The sequence below is a fragment of the Sebastes umbrosus genome, chromosome 10, assembly GCF_015220745.1.
Source record: "Sebastes umbrosus isolate fSebUmb1 chromosome 10, fSebUmb1.pri, whole genome shotgun sequence".
NCBI lineage: Eukaryota > Metazoa > Chordata > Actinopteri > Perciformes > Sebastidae > Sebastes > Sebastes umbrosus.
This window is the reverse complement of record NC_051278.1, coordinates 26,771,106-26,783,981: the sequence shown is the minus strand read 5'-3', so window position 1 is coordinate 26,783,981 and position 12,876 is coordinate 26,771,106. Positions and strand designations below refer to the sequence as shown.

At 42.5% G+C, this 12,876-nt stretch overlaps 1 protein-coding gene across 1 annotated transcript in view; it reads left to right on the top strand.

Annotated features, from left to right (window-relative positions):
- The first annotated feature begins 2,372 nt into the window (after positions 1-2,372).
- Positions 2,373-12,876, top strand: part of loxl4 (lysyl oxidase-like 4) — a 31,783-nt gene continuing 21,279 nt past the window's right edge. Inside the window, exons 1-4 of the mRNA XM_037783306.1 lie at positions 2,373-2,441; positions 3,556-3,897; positions 5,638-5,933; positions 6,019-6,233. Coding sequence (XP_037639234.1) covers positions 3,576-3,897; positions 5,638-5,933; positions 6,019-6,233 — 833 coding nt within the window. The 5' untranslated portion in view covers positions 2,373-2,441; positions 3,556-3,575. The remainder of the gene's footprint in view (positions 2,442-3,555; positions 3,898-5,637; positions 5,934-6,018; positions 6,234-12,876) is intronic.

The following is a 12,876-nucleotide window of genomic DNA, read 5'->3' as shown; positions in this document are numbered from 1 at the left end:
TCCTGTTTACAAACATGCCTGCTTGATGATAATCACATGCAGTTTTGGGCAAAAAAAAAAAATGCAGTGTTTTGAATGCAGTATAAATGTGGTTTTTTTGCCTACACTAAAAATGGTGTGTTTGAATATTTCTGTATACTGGGGTCCCTAAACAGTTTTGGAATTGCATAATTTGGGTATGACTGTAAATGAATTCAGCGGGTGGGTTTTAAGGAGTTAACTATGTAAAAAATAAAAGAATATTCAATCAGGGGAACTTGGGATCCTAGTACCATTTTGCATCGTAACAGTACAATACAACAGGTGTTTGCTTTTGGCCCCGTGGCCTACCGTTAAGCTTCAGTTTTGGCCCTTCAAGGGAAAAAGTTTGTGCACCCCTGTTCTGGATCAACCTCTATGTATAGCTCTCTGCACTCTCAGCCCTCTCTAACCTGTACAGCATATCCTCTATCTCTACAGTATGTGCCCACATGCTCCAAGTAAAAGCATTATGAAAGCCTGGAGAGACGGCAGTGGGGGTGAGCATGAGGAGGTGCTGTCGTTTGAAAAGGCACTTGTTTATTGTTGGAGAGCATGTATTTATTTCATGCCTCCACAGATTGTGGGTTAAGGGCAGAGCCGGCTCGGTCGGCGTAATTAGAGAGGTGGAGAGAGAGAGAGAGAGAGAGAGAGAGAGAGAGAGAGAGAGAGAGAGAGAAAGAGAGAGCGAGAGCGTTCTGCCACAGAGAGCTGCTCTCAGATACTTGTAGCCCTATGAGCCCTCCGAGAGCCCTGTAATGCACTCTCACTAACACACACACACACACACACACACACTGAGCTGTTAAGTATTGGCACAGAGGCAGGGACACCTGTCTGGTCTAGTTTAATTAGTCTGATACGCAACAGTGCGAGTTCTAATGGAAGAATGTCACACACAGCAATGATAGTTATATTTTTAACCTTCGCACTTCCTTTCTCTTTTACGTCTCTCTTTCCTCTCCCTGTCGGCCTTGGAGATCCCTCTGATTTGGCCCCGCTAATAGGGGGTCTGCTCTTCCTGTTAGGGTTTACCAGTCAGGGAGGGACCACCATCCTACCACCCAGTCACACCATCACTCGCACACGCAAATATCTCAATTACTTCTTCAAAGTTTGTGCACACAAACACGCGTATATGTAACGTATGATTTCTTTTTTGCACCCTGTTAGAGCTCTGTATACGAGGAAGTGTTTTTACGGTCTTTGGTTGATGTTTTCGGCTCCTACCTCCCCCTGTCATGATTGTAATTCTTCACGTCTATGAATAAACCTCGCTGCCTCAAAAAGGTGCCCGCTGAGGTTTACTCGAAAACTGGAATACAGTTTATCAACACAACACCCTGACGCCACAACATTTCCATGTAGCTAAATTTGTCCCAAATCCTCCCGAAATGACTCAAAAAATAAATAAACAAGTTTCAAACACGCAGAAAGGCCTTAGTAGTAAACCTAAATCGGATCAGGACCGAGCACTGAAGTGACCCCGGCAAGAAAGCCATAAACTTTTTCCTAATTTTTTTTTTATCTGGACCTACACCGATGACTCAAATCTTTATGCTTTCTATACCATGATGATAGGTTAGACTGGTAGTAACACTCCTGGGCAGGCAGGGGTGGTATGGCATATTCTCATCAGTCACGTGCACCATGGCTACGGTGAGGCTGGGCCTATTTTAGAGTCGGTGGTTTGCGGCCATCTCAACAAGGAAATATCTACCCTGTGGTGTAGGGAGCTTCTTTAAGACACTTGGAGCTTGATGTTTGAAACTATTCTGGAACCAGAGTCCTTCCTGTTGGTCACATTTACACACGTTCACCCTAAAGGTTTTGTAACGCTCTGCATGGGCAGTTGTGTAAAGCATCTTCAGCCTATCAGAGAAGAGAGGTGTAAAGAGGCCAGAAAAGAACACTTGATTTGGTTATGAAAATTAGTTTTATAATGTTCAATCAATTTCTGCTAAGGTGCTGAACATCTTGTGGATGCTGGAGACTAATTTCTGAAACATTCACTGTCACATTCATTCATCCGTGAGGAACGACTGCTACAAATGTCAGCAAAGAAACAGAATAAGTTAAAATGACAAATCCTCCATCAGTGGAGGGAACCCACTACTTTGATATTTTTTAGATTTCATAGAAAACGTGTCGGAGCATTATGCAGACAATGAGGTTGCAATTTAATAAACCAGCTTTACATTTTAGCACTTGAAATATGTCAACGCTTCTACAGTATATGGGAGAAAGATACCTAGAGGGAAAGGGAGCACAAGAGGGAGGGAGGGAGGGAGGGAGGGATATAGGGAGAAGGAGGGCAAAAGGGAGGATTGACTAAGGAGAGCATTTAGTAGACACACTCCTTCACTCAGTCACTCTCCCCTAGCCAGTGACGTCCACCACTGCAAACATCTGCTGCCTGCCAGGTGAGTGAACTTTCACCTTACCTTCTCCTTTTACATTTTTCTCGGTAAAGAATGTTATTTTATTTTCACTTGATTTATCTGTTATTTTAATTTATTGTTTAATTTTATTTGAATTTTATTGTGAAATATGCATCTAGAGTGTAACAGGTGTTTTTAAGGGTTGAGATGCTTTTCCCCTCTCTTTATTCTTGACTTTAACTACATTAATTTTAACAATATTTTAGCTATAATACTGCAAAAGTTCAAACATTTAGTAGAGATATTTGTTGTTAAAATCTTGCATTGAATTAAGCAGTAACAAGCGATATACAGTATAAGAAGTTATACCATATAAGCTGCTTTTTTTTAACCACTATGATTTACTGAGGCCAGTCTGCAAAGTCTGTTTGTTTTTTTGTTGTTGGTTTGTTCTTTATAATTTTATCGTCACAATAGACAAACAGATTTTGTGTATTTTGTGCTCACTGTGTGCATGCAGCGGTGATTTAATGTTTCTGTCACCACCACTGCCTTGTTGTTTGGCTGTGACACTTGTTAACCTCCAGCAGCCTCGTGTTTCTGTCTGGTTTAGTGAGCCCTGGGGAGGGTGTTTATTCACGTGAATTGCAATACAAAAGTGCGTTGGTTGGTTGTATCTCTAATTATACGCCTGTGTTTGACATGAAAAGTAGTAGCCTATTCATTTTATGTGTTTTGGCATGCAGTGCCATCACAAAATTGATGCTGCAACAGTGAAGTTAAATCAAATGTGCAGTGGGACTACAAAACAAGTTTGACCTCTCTGGCTGAGAGCAGATACACTGGCTGTATTCTGCTATTGAGTACCTGAACTATTGTGTCCAGAGGATGTCACCGTTGGTCTGTTTAATAACCAGGCCTGGCAGGGTCCCTACCGGCTGTTGGACTTGAAGGGAATTACTCTTTAATGCACCATAGTTCAAGTTTCAGGATATATCTAAAAGTGGTGATGTGTTAAATTAGCCTGCAGCTTTAAACTGACAAGACAATGAAATGACTCAACTGGTCAATTTAACACAAATGAATAAAACATCTTGGTCTAATTAAGCAGAAGTAGAATGAATGATGTATTCAGTATTTCATGTCTTACCTGCAGACCCCCTCCTCGCAGTCACGATGACCCGCGCCCTCTGCTCGAGCTCCCTCCTCCTCCTCGCGCTGCTGCTGTCCCTCTCCTGTCCCGCTCGCGCTGAGCCTCGACGGACCACGTCCTCGCAGCGCAGCAGGGCGCCTCGCGCACCCGCCTCCAAGGTGCGTCTGGCTGGCAACTATGCGCGAGAGCCGCACGAAGGGCGCGTGGAGGTGCTGCACAACAACACGTGGGGGACCGTCTGCGATGACGAGGTGGACATCAAGATGGCCAACGTGGTGTGCAGAGAGCTGGGCTTCCAGAGTGGGGTGACCTGGGCCCACAGCGCCAAGTATGGAGAGGGAGCAGGTGAGAGCACTTCCTGTACACAAATACAATTAGTAGTGACACATTTTAATGAGGGAAGGTCAAATGTCACCATGTTCTAGTAGGCCAAAGTCAAACAGACTGGATGTGAGTGGTAAAACGAGCTATGATAGGCCTTTGATATGGTCATATAGCAGGGAAACCACAGGTGTAATGGTTAATGATCATAATAAGGGCTGCAGTCCATTTAGCTTTCAGAGCCCCGGACACTGTGCATGCTGGGTAGGGTAGCACATCCCAGATTTCAAAACAAAATCCCATTTTTATGCTTAGGGCTAAGCGCAACCTCCTTTACCAGGACTGTGCATGCTGGCTCAGTAAAATACTTACTAATACACTTAGGCTACGTTCCAAATTGCATACTTTTTCTGTCTACTTTTCGCACATATACCGCAGCTGCCCTTACAAAGTATGTCCTGTTGCATACAGTATGCATACAGTACGATTGGGACATACTACTTCATCGTAACATTTCGCCTTGACCCTCTTGATCATATATCCACTGCACAGAGGATTGTGGGTCAGAATAGCCAGAAAATCATGCTGGCTTGCATACCAAAGAACGTATATTGCCAAGAAGTGAAAAAGTCAATTGTTCGTTCCATTGCAACATCAGCGACCAGCAGCAAGGCTACGCTTCCGCCATTTTGGACGGAAAGCGACTACCGGACGCCAGTAAAATGTTCGCCTAAAAAGTGGCGTACAAAAGTAAAACAAAATTATTTCTATTCTATTTTCGAATTTTACCGAAATGGCCTTTTGAACAATAAAATATTATATGTGTATAATAAGTGTTTTCAGTCCAAAATGGCGGCAGCAGCTGTTGTCAAAAAAACACCAGAGTTTAGTCTCTTTGCTTCTCTTTGTGCAATATGTGACTGGATGCAGTAGGACATCCTGGTATTTTTGGCATACTGCATTTGACATACTATGTCTCGGGACATACTAAATCTTTTTCTGGCTTACTAAATAGTATGGTAGTATAGGTATTGGAACTCACAGTTAATCGCAAGAGTCATCGTAAATGGTATTAATTACACTTGTGCTTTTCCTGCCATGACAAGTCAAAAGGTCTGCTCTGAAAAAAGCCCATTAGATTATCACAGTTATTTATTAGATTTAAGATGTCTCAGCCTCAAAAGGTAGGCGGCCATATTGGACCAGATTATCGCAACCTGTCTCCTGCAAAATGTCCATGTTACAGTGTCCCACCCCCGCAACGCACTTAAATGCATGGCTTCATGAAAAGACCACCAATTAAGACATCCAAAATAACTAACATCATAAAGTGACAAAGATAACTTGTTGTGGCATTGGAGTCTACATCTCGTTAAGGTCGCCTGGCAGGCTGGTAGAGCAAATATATGGGCCAAAAAGGGGCATTTGTTTTAGAATAATGACAGCATTCGCTTGCCAGAGTTGTGCAACACTTGCTGTGGTTTATGGACATTCTTTACTGCTGCTTTTAAATCCAAATTAAAGAGAAGGTTGAGTGGATTCAAGGAGCAGGATCTACAGCGCCCTGCCTTGTAAAATACTGTGTATCTACCACTAAGCACGCCGCTAAGGTGCAGCCCTAAATCAGCGTGCCAGTAAAAGTCAAGTGTTAGGTGTTTAGGAACTGATTCGGGCCCTTGTGTAGATGCAATGCCCAGTCTGTCAATTGAACAATCAATGAAACTCACAATGAGTGAAGTAATGAATTGTTTATCCTTCCACAAGGCCCGATATGGATGGATAATGTACGCTGTGATGGCTCGGAGCAGTCCTTGAAGGACTGCAAACACAACGGTTGGGGGGTGAATGACTGTAAGCACTCTGAAGACTTGGGGGTGGTGTGCACCGCTGATCGCAGGCCGGATCAGGCGGCGGTCAGGGGCCCCAGCACCGCCGCCAGGCCCAATGGCAGTCCCGCGCCTCAGTGGCAGGGCCTCGTGACCACCCGCAGGCATCCAGGATATGGCCATTATGGAAACGGGCATCAATATGAGATCCCCAGGTTCCAAAGACACCACGAGGTACGGCAGTTTACCTCTGACACATTTCTCTGTCATTCTCAAAAAACGCATGTAACAGTAGATGTGATGTGCATCTGCCCCAAAGGGTCACAGTAAGGTGAAAATCGAGGAAGTTCGCCTTCGTCCCATCCTCATGTCTACCAAGAAGAAGAGCCTGATCGCAGAGGGTGTGGTGGAAGTGAAGCACGCTGGGAGATGGAGGCAGGTTTGTGACCTGGGTTGGAGTGTCAACAGCAGCCGAGTTGTGTGCGGGATGCTTGGCTTTCCAGAGGCTACTCAGCACAACGCCAAAACATACAAGTGAGTATGAATCTTTCCTGCTAGCGGCACTGAGAGCAACACATTTCACCTTCATGAACTCAAGTTATTAGATTACATCACTCTGGGCTGTTGACTGTGGTTCAGAAGGGCAACATGCTTTGCCATTCAGCCCGTTGTTAAGTGAATAAAAACTCATCCAAACAACAGTGGCATCCCATTTAGAGCCACTTTGAGTAAAGGCCTTTTGTTGGGCTTATCTTCCTCCCCCAGCCACTTCTGCCCCGTGTCCCCCTTTACTCCCCCCTCATCCCTCCCCCAGCCTCAGGATGATGATAAAGGCATCCCTGTCCTCTCTCTGCTGCCCTTTCTCTACACCTCTCTCTAGGCAAATCACCTCTGCTCACCTCATTGCCTCTCTCTCTCACTCTCTCTCTGATGCTATCTTCAGCTTGCGGCTCTCAGACAAACAGCCCCACTTTAACTTTTAGATTCCCATGCTGAGGTGTAATATCACTGCTGATTGTGCTTTAACTGTCTCATCGATACCATGTGTGGGACAGAGGTGGCTATTGGAGAGCGGGATGAGGGTCTTTGTGAAGCGACTCGTCTTATTGGCAGGGCAGCCTTTGCAGGCTTGAGTCAGCCATGCATCTCTTCACTTTTACATCCCACTTCAACAGCGCGTGTGACATGCTGCCAGTGCATGCGTACGAGGGCTGGGTGTCGTTTGAAATTGTTTTGATAGTGTTGTCAGTATAATACTTTAGATTTGGTACCAAAACCTATACAATACTTTCAATACATTCGGGGAACTTCTATTTTCGGGGAACATAGAAATGTGTTCAATGTGTTCAACAAAATGAGCCAAATTACTCAAAGTCATCAGTGTTTCATTTGGCCTTAAGATAAAGTAACCAAAGGGGAACTTTCCTAAATAAAGCATACTTCAAAATACGGAAAAATATGATTAAAATAAGGAAGGATAATTAAAGTTGTAAGACGAAAACACGGACAACTCCCAGAGCCGACAACTCCCAGACCAGACAACTCCGTGGTAGCGACCTGTCAATCATAAGGTAGCCCGCCCTAAAGCATACCCTACTTTATGGTCTATTTGACTCTAAATGGGACCATAATTTACTAAATGAACATCATGCTGTATTAAAGAAGACTTGGAACTAGCGATTGAGACCATAAACTCATGTTTACAATGTTTACTGAGGTAATAAATCAAGAGAGAAGTAGGCTCATTTTCTCATAGACTTCTATACAATCTGACTTGTTTTTGCAACCAGAGGAGTCGTCCTCTGCTGGCTGTTAGAAAGAATGCAAGTTTAAGACACTTCAGCATTGGCTTCACTTCTCAGACCCCGAAGTTGCCCACTGATTTTAACATAGGGGTCTATGGGGATTGAGCTAGCCTCAAGTGGCCATTTAAGGAACTGCAGTTTTTGGCACTTCTGCGTGGCACCAGAGGTTGCTGCTCGGTTCCTAATATTTAACCGACAGATATGAAAGTGGTATCAATCTTCTCTAACTCTTGACAAGAAAGTGAATTTCCCAAAAAGTCAAACCATTACTTTTTTTTAAACTGTTCGTTACCTAGCCCCGTCATGTACATGTACATACTCTTATGGAAACAGTGTTCCAATGAGACATGTACTTACTTTAAATTGTATTTAAGTGTCTCCTTTTGCCCCTTTGACTCTGATCTCTATTTCCTCTCCTCCTGCTGAAAAAAAAACATCGACAGTGGATTTTAGGAAGGTTCTGCTCTTCAACCACAGGAGGACCACACATTAGCAGAGAATTACTCCAGTGCTATTATTATCTAGTAAGAATGAATAGTGTCTGACCATTTTGCTGTCCTCAGAGGAATGGGGACCCAGTTGGATCTGGTTCCTGGAGAGCTGCCGGCTCTTGGTGATTCACAGTTTAGCTATTCCTTCCCTCTCTTGGCTGGGGTTATTCTGACTCAACTGGCGACAGACCGCAACATCTGCTCTGTACTGTAGGTGCTAGATTCCTCTTTCTACTGAAAGGCTGTAACTGTTGAGGGGGTAACTCATTTGTTTTATAGACTTTTCTAACTTTTTATTGACTTTACAAATGTCCCTTTTGGAGTACACTCACTCACTCACTCACTCACTCACTGAAAGTATTTCTGCATTGCCCTTGAATTCAGCTACGTCCGCTGAACTCTGTTATTGGGAACACAGTGACGCTATAACTGGATTGTATTGTTGTAGGACGAGGGCATCACCAGGCATCGTATCTTCAGTAATAAAAGGTCCTCAGAATGAGCTGTGGTCCAACAGCCTGGCCTGACGCTGTACAGGATCATTTATTAGAGCACACAGCTTCCCCGCATTGCAGGTGTGATGCTTTTCATGCCTCGCTTAGATTTTCCATCGCAGCACAGATTCGCCACTTAATGCAAAGAATGGGAAATGAGAAGTACAAGTAATAGTTGTATGAGGAATAAGGTGGGAAGATTTGTATGGCTGTAACATAAGAGATTTGGCCGCTCACCAAGAAGAGAGATATGACAGAGGAGGACATGGCCGCTGTAGCTTGAAGGGCTTGGACTGAAGCCTGCAGGGAATCTGCTCAGTGGCTGATTCAGGATGTTGTTTTTTAATCTCACTCTAAGGTCAAAGAAAAGAAACTTAAACAATAGCACTCCATGGGCTCTTTTAGTCTTTTGACCTAAGCCACAACAAAGTGAAACATATCTGCTTCTAAATGTACGGTGAAACGTTTGGGCGGGCGTATGCCATTATGTTGATTTTTGTTATTGTGCGTGTAAATTATAAGGCTCTGGCATGGAAGCGGTCGTGACTCGATACATCTTGGTCTGCCTGTCCTGGGTATGACCTGGTGTTTTGCACTATACTGGTCTGAACCACGATGATGTGTTTGTTTCCAAATCTGTACCTGTTTTCTATGTCCACAGATGCATATCTGTTCTCTCTCTGACTTCAAACTGGTTCGAGGTGTACTCTTGCCCTAATGTCTTAGCTGCAAGTTATAAGTTATTTTATACCCTTTTCCACCAAAATTAGCGCATATATGCAGGTTTTTTAAACACGGGAAAACGCGTTAAAATAGGTGATAGACTCCTTTTCCATTGCCAGTAGACAAGTCTGCCTTTTATATTTTTTTCTGGTGTGTCACGTTCGACGTCTCGAATGCGTCAGAAAACAGGGTAAGTAAACAGTGAAAATGTTGCAGTGGTTACTTCTTTTTTTATATCTGTTACTTATTCAGTCTCTCTTTCAAACTCAAACCAGAGTTGGTGATTGTTGGAACAGTGGAAAGACTAACAAAGACGGTTTTGTTTCTGTCGAGTTTGAATGAAGTGTGTTTCGATGATCAGTTTTTGTCAATGGAGTCTGGTCGCTTTGAGTATTAATTGTATATTTTGTACGTTAATAAATTACAATAATTGTCCAAATCCCTGTTGATTTTTGATATTTTATAGTCACTTCAACGCGCGTTACATAGTATCGCGTTGGAAAATTAGCGTGTCCACCTGGGTGTCATGTTTCCATCACTGCTGCTCCAAGTCTCACAGCATTTCGTGAAATAGTCACGAAATTGAATCTATTTGATTTGTGTACGTAGACACACGTCCCTTTTTTTTTCGTGACGCTCTACAAGACTTTAAACAACATGTGACGCACGTGTCAATTTCCGCTCCAGTCTTTTCAAAATAAAACTACTTAGTTAGGTTTATGAAAAGATCAACTTGGTTAGGCTTAGGTAACAATGTACTTAGTTAGGTTTAGGCAACAAAACTACTTAATGTAGTTGGGTTTAGGAAAAGATAGTGGTTTGGGTTAAAATAACATCGAAAGTGGCGTAACATAAGGACGGAAGTTCCGTGACAAAAACTACTTAGTTAGCTTTAGAAAAAGATCGTGGTTTGGGTTCAAATAACTCTGGAAGTGCTGTAACTTAAGTACGGAAGTTACGTTGCAAATAAATCAACTTTGACTTCTGGTTTCACACGGGACACGAACAGCGGTCTCCTGGGCAAAAGCCCTATGTTTTTTGACTCACCCAAACACTCCGACCACCTCCCTACGTGGCGTTCGCCGCTCTTTATACTTCCCGTTCCACAATTAGTTGGCATACATAAATTTTGTTTCCAGTCTGTGCGACTGGGCTGGCTGATCGGAGCTGGAGCCGATAAATTCCTCTTGACTACTGCAGAGTAATTTGTCCTGGGAATGAATGCCAATTGAAACCTTAAAGAGAAAAGCCAGATGTTAGTGGGTGTTCGTGGGTTTTTTGTCAAGTGAGAAAGGGGCTTTATGATAGTGATAACTCAACTTATCTTATAGTATTTGGTTTTCAGGATGAAACCATATCTTTGTTATTGTTCTGGGGATGTTTATATACAACAAAAAGAATACTTGGAATTCTGGTAGTTCTGTTTCAGCCTTTACTTATGGGTAATTGTAAGGATTGCCCTCTGCCTGAAATTGCCACTGTAATTATAATTACTGTACAAAATGTGAGCAGAGTCGAGGAGAAACAATTGGGTGCGAGACAATACGATGTTCAGTTTTCATGTAACATCTTCCGCTGAAACAGTTGCCAGAAAAGCTTGGGGTTGCATTGCATGGTTTCACCAAATTTAGCGAGCGACACTCCCCCACTGTTTCTCCAACTTGCTCCAAGTCTCTCAGTCCATTCTTAGAAATCGCGGACCATGCCATGTCTCTCGGCTCCCTGTGTCTCTTGGATGAGACTCTGAAGATGCTGTAATTACAGGTTGGTCAGGACCAAGGCTCTTCGGGGTTTCTGCTGAGAGTGAAAAAAACACCCCCAATTATAGCTGTGAGAGAGAGAGAGAGCGAGAGAGTAAGACATACAGTAGTTGGCGAAGGAGGAGGAAGAGAGTAACAAGAGGAAGAGGAGACGGAGAGAAAGTACAGGAGCAGACGAGCCAGATTTTCGCTTGCTCGTGTGAAATATGTCCAATTACAGCTGCAGTTTGCAGCGCAGCCCGCTGTGTCAGCAGCTGTCTGTCTTCCCCTGTCACCGTAGTGATTTGGGGACTTAACCGGCATTTTATTTTTAATTATGTTTCAGCTGAAATGTTCTTATGATGAGGGTATCATTTTCAGGCTTTTGTGTGACATTTTGAGTGACCGAGTTTTGGCTTTCACTGTCTGACTTCTGTGTGATCTTCCTCAATGACCTCCTCTCTAATTTATTTTACCATCTTTTAATTTCTGTATGCATGCTGGTGGCTATTTTTGTGACCTGGAAAAGACTTCAAAACTGAGTTGAAACATAGTGATTTTTATCAGCTCATTTTGGTCTGTATGGAAATATTTAGCAACAATCGGACATGCAAGATCCTTCTCACAGATACTTAACGTTTTTTCTAAAATATTTAATATTTTCATTAAAACTAGTTTCATCTTGGCCTTCTTTTTCATTTTTTTTTAGCTGAGCGTTAGGTCCACTGTTAAGATATTTTCAAGCGTCTTAATGTGCTGAGTAAACCTTTAAACTAAGGTTTAATGGTTAAATATTTTAACCTTCTTAGTACTCCTAGTATAGCCAGAGGTGCCGTATTATAACTTGAGGCCCGGGGGCTACAGATGTTTTAGAGGTTCTTCCCTCCCTTCACAATATGCCAATATGTCAATGGACAGCAACAAATAGTAAATTGAGTGACCTCCTAATCAGTAAGCAGAATATGAAGCTCATCAATAAGGGTATAAAAAGGGTCAACGTTTTTGCCAATTTCACAGCAATAAATAGCAAAATTTAAAGCAAAAAAGGAGCAGCTTTTACTCTGATAAAATGTTCCCAAGCACCTTTTCTGCTGCAGTTCCACTAAATCATTTAAAAAAATCAAAGGTTTGTATTTGTAATGCAAACGGCATTATTAATTTAAATCTGATTTGCACCCTGAGTTTTACATTATTAGTTTTTAAGACAGATGTTCAAGCATTTAAAATAAAAAGAAAGATTTTGTTTTTAACATTAAAACCAAAAGACCTAGAAATGAAGCCAGTGAGCAGTGTGAGGGTGATGAAACCCAAGAAGTGGTGTAATGCTTGTGTTTTAACAGGCGGGTGGGACTCCCTATCATTAGCCTCTGTTCTCTTGGCTCCAAAACAAGTGCTTGAAACACCGTTTGCATTCTTAAGAAAGGCTGATGAATGCTATGGAGGTGGTAAACAAACTAATACTTCATTGCACCAGCACACAGCATGTAGAGAAACACTGTCATACTACCGATTACAATTACATGTATTTATATAGAATTAGTTCATAACTAAGAGAAGATCTCATTGTTAATTATGTAATTTTATATAGTAAAAAAGTGACTTTTTTTTAGCATTTTTAAGAGATCAACATGAATTCAAAGAGTGCTGTAACTCAGTCAAATGAAAGACCTGATGGTATCATTTATAGCCTGTGTGTAGTAGTAGTGCTGTTGGTGAGGGAAACTGGTTAGCTGATCGGTCTGTGGTGAGGTCACAAACAAGTCACAGACATGTTTGCCTCATGGGAAAATGTGTGTGTGTGTGCGTGCTCCTCACTGTCTATAACCGATGGCATGTTACTGCAGAGCCACATGGCAGACACATTTAAGATGTTTTACAAGTGTAATTCAAGACACTGTAAAGAATAAGTGTTAAATTCTATACAA